The 4,166-nt window shown below is 46.7% G+C and overlaps 1 protein-coding gene across 1 annotated transcript; it reads left to right on the top strand.

Annotated features, from left to right (window-relative positions):
• Window positions 1–838: 838 nt before the first annotated feature.
• LOC120674281 lies at window positions 839–2,761 on the top strand. The gene is made up of 3 exons (XM_039955440.1): window positions 839–1,291; window positions 1,393–1,603; window positions 2,404–2,761. The coding sequence occupies exons 1-3, from the start codon at window positions 938–940 to the stop codon at window positions 2,478–2,480; spliced, it is 642 nt and encodes a 213-aa protein (XP_039811374.1). The 5' UTR covers window positions 839–937; the 3' UTR covers window positions 2,481–2,761.
• Window positions 2,762–4,166: the final 1,405 nt, after the last annotated feature.

Below are 4,166 nucleotides of genomic sequence, written 5' to 3'. Positions count from 1 at the left end.
GGTGGGCGACGGTTGCTTGGGTGCAAGGGCCTGCGGCAATGAGGACTGCATAGCATATAGTGGCAGCTAAATTTTTTTTTGACCTTTGAAAATGTTGAATATCCAACACGTACGTGCAGACTGTACAGTGGCCATACATGTTCTAGCAAATTTCTTTTTGGATCCGTTAGTAGCCATACATCTACAGTTTATGTTTTGTTCTGATCCAAAGTTTTGAGGGATTTTTTGCATTTGAAATTTCGATGTGGATCTTTACTTTCCCTTTGTTATCCCTCGGTCCCTCTGTTCTTGCATGAAAACTCTGTTTTGTTCTCGGCTACTATGGGAGACTCAATCGTGTGTTCGTTAATTATGTATCGAGATTTTTGTTATCTTGTCTCATATGAGTGTATTACCATGTATTTTCATTTTTTTTTGCTGCCGTATCCCATCACATGTTTGTAGTTCCCTGCTGTGATTTTGACAGAAAGTTGACATGTGATTGACATAAAGGTCTCGTGGTCCGTGAAAAGCAAGCGGAGGTTTCACTGTTCACTTTTTTTTGAACTGCCCAGCGATGATATTTTATAGCTGGTGTGGTTAGCTGTTGCTACTACTGAAATATTTTATTGTTATCTAATTGCCACTCCTGCTAGGAATAATATGTTGTTGTTCTAGTATTACTTACTGTAGTTGTGAAATAGTGGGATGAAGCAAGTACAGGTACATAGTACCGAATGCACTAGTGGCATTTGTACTACCAATATATATATATAGTAGGTCTATTCTATGGCCTGGGTATGGAATAAGTTGTTCTGTACCCGAGCCAACCATCGGTGCACCAGCGTCCGATTTTTTCCGTCACGGTTTTTCCGTCAGTTTGTTCCGCGTGGCCCCATCCCCACCGCCCCACCCCTCCAATCGGTTCCTCCGCCCCACGTCGCGGTCAGTTTCCCCGATGCCGCTCCGCCGCCCAGCTCGCGATTTGTCGGCCGTTCTTCCGTCGCCGATACTGGGCCTGGCGCCGCCGGCGAGCCTCTGCGTGCCCCCGCAGTCAATCCAACGCCCTCCCGTTCCTGACGCCGCTCACTCCTCCCGTCGCCGGGTTTCCCGAAGCCGCTCCGCTGCCCAGCTCGCGATCCGTCCGCCGTTCCTCCCCTCGCCGATCCGGGGACTAGCACCGCCGGCCAGCTCCTGCATGTGCCCGCAGTCAAGGCGACGACCTCTCGTTCCCGACGCCGCTCACTCCTCCCATCGCCGTTCTGGGAGACCGATCTGCCGTCGATCCTCCTCCGGCCTACCTTCTGATCAGGTGATTCCTCCACTGGGTCATGGTCCCCTTCTATTTCCCCATCTTTTTCTGGTCGCCTCCATCATCGCGCTCGTGTTCATGCTCCTCTGCATGACGCCCAGGAGGTGCTGCGTCACCATCTACCCGTGCTAGAGAACTGCCGAAGGAGAGAAGGGAAGGCAAGGCAAGGCAGCCTCTATCTGGCTCAGAGGAAGAGCTCCCGAGGCCTCAAGATGCACGCAGGGATAAGGTTCGTGGCGGGGCAGAGGAAGAGCTCCCGAGGCCTCAAGATGCACGTAGGGAGAAGGTTCGTGGCGGGGCAGAGCAGGCCAGGTATGGATCGGTTCCTGATTTAGAATCCTGCCGCAGTTCATGATCTAATCAGTGTATACATGCATTAGCCGGACGTTCTCTGTAGCCTGAGTTGATGTTATAGCTTTGGGAAAAATGGTAGACACTACCTGAAACTATTATTTGCACTGTTGTTGATATGTTATCATGCTCTGTTCTACTCCTGCTCTCTGTTTCTTGAGGTTTAGAATAGTTAGAACCCAATTAGGCAGTAGAGAGATTCAGAGATCTTCTCTACTTGTTAGGTGGTTCTTCAGTGAATCTAGATTGACTAGTGGCCTCGACGAGGAAAGCACTAAAGAACACAAGGTTAGAAAATACTAAAAGATTTTGCCAAAGATCTTTCAGGCAGATATATTAAAAATTGATCAGCACTTGTAAAAAGACCGTATCCAGCTAGTTGATTTTATGCTGATCATCCAGTCCAGATATTGTCACTGTCCATGTTAGGGGAAGTATCCTGATGCTTTTAGGTGATTCATGATTCTCTTTATTTCCTGAATAGCTCTCAATGTCTATTGCACCGAAGCATGCTTCCCTGAATAGCTGTCATTGTTTCCAAGTTAAATCAAATGCCAGCCTTGAATGGAATTTAAGAAATGTGGATAATCAAATGCTATATCGGATCAGTTCTATAATTTGCAACCATTGTGTCGTACACAGTGGTATTCTTTCTTGCTGGTCCACTCAAATTTAAATTGTGGCCATTGTGATAGCTCAGTTTCAGCTGGCTGCTCAGTGGGTTGTGATTTTTGTCATGAACTATTGACATCTGCCTGCAGCTCCAAGCCTCCAAGATCGCATTAGAGCAGATTGGTCAGAACCAAAAAGCTTGACTTTTTTTTTGCATTATGGATGACTTCCAAACAAGCTATCAGATGATGTTGAAGGCTGAAAGATCTCGACAGAAGTGTGGTAGACATCCATTTGCATGCCTGTGATGTAATCCTTTCTAAGCCTTCTAGCATCATATGCTTGTGCCTGATGCAGGTGAAGGCTGGTGAACACATGCTATTCCGTTCCTTCATTTGTATGGCAATCATTGGCTTGATTCTAGATTTAAGATATGTATCTACAATGAGATAACGACATTTGCAAATAAAAGTCTCTAATGCTGAGAATTTTACTCAAGTTGCAAAATCATTCCATGGATTTTGTGATTCAAGTGAATTGTTTTTTTTCTGATTATAGTATGACTGTATGTAGTACAGTACTACAGTGCTATAGTTAACAATTTAGTATGTATTTTTTAACTTATTAAGAACACCATAGGAATTGATCACCTGGATTTTACATAAAATCCATGATGTTGAAGCATTAATGCTAGCTCCTTGGGTCGAGCAACCAGATGTGAACCAAAATTTCTATCTAGATAGGCAACTGTTAACATATTTAACCATAGCTTGTTGTCAGGGAGATTATGGAAAATAACATGGAGTAACACTAACATATTGATGGGGACACGTGTGAGAAAACGACCCACACCATTAGCTTTTTCATTTAGAAAAATAATGTAAAACTGGTATTGAGTTCCCCACTTAGAGACAACCTCTGTCACGTCTCCATAAAAATGCTTCTTCCAGCATTTACAAACAAGAAGCAACGATGAGACGGACACGTGCAGGCGTGGAAAAAGAAAACCAGGCGCTAGCCGCTTCGTCCACCATCGTGGGCGTCCCCACGCGCAAAAAAATCGGACACAGGAGGGCGCCGGCGCGCTGCTGCGGGCGCCGACGGACGGAGCGCGGGTTGGGAACGGTGTGGCTGGGTTGGCTCGGGTTGGGTACGGAATAATTATTCCATATCCTGTGTAGAGATTAGTTCTGGTATATATATATATATAAGAATATCAATGAATTTACTATTCATTGAGCTCATCCTACCGAGTGTGCACAGGCTATTTATGTACCATGAAGTAGATGCTACACATTAACCAATTTATCCAGTACCATGCAGTACCGGAGGCTAAGCTAGCGTATTATTGATAATAAAAGACATTACAAGTATGAACTTGTCAGTAGATCTCTGTTTAAAAGACATTATCTAGTACCATCCAGTAGCAAATACATGATTGGTTTAGGGATCGAAATGGAAATGATTATCTGGACCAACCTAAAACGGAAACAGATGCTCAACACGGAGAGGTCAAGCAAAAATCGCTCAACACGGAGAGGTCAAGCAAACAAAAATCGCTCAACATGAAGAAATCAAGCAAACAAAAATTTTCTTTGCTGCTTCTGTTCCGCACGTCCTTCTAGTGGTCAAGCAAACAAAAGCTACAGCACGGAACCGTGGAAGCTACAGCACGGAACCAACAATACCGAGAAGAACAGCAGCAACAGCGGTGGCGGCGTCCTCCGTCAGCGCGGGACCACGTGCTGCCCTCCGCCGACCTGCTCCAGCGTGGGGACCTCCCCGCCGCGGGCCTTGCTGCGGGGGCCCTGCTGTCCGCCTCGCGCAGCGCATTGCCCGCGCGCTCGCGCACCGGGCGGACGCCAGGGCCGCCGCAGTCCGTGTCACCCAGGGCCCGGGGTCCACCGCCGCG

Source organism: Panicum virgatum, chromosome 2K (genome assembly GCF_016808335.1).
Source record: "Panicum virgatum strain AP13 chromosome 2K, P.virgatum_v5, whole genome shotgun sequence".
Classification (NCBI taxonomy): domain Eukaryota; kingdom Viridiplantae; phylum Streptophyta; class Magnoliopsida; order Poales; family Poaceae; genus Panicum; species Panicum virgatum.
The sequence above is the reverse complement of the archived record's forward strand: the minus strand, read 5'-3'. Positions and strand labels throughout refer to the sequence as shown.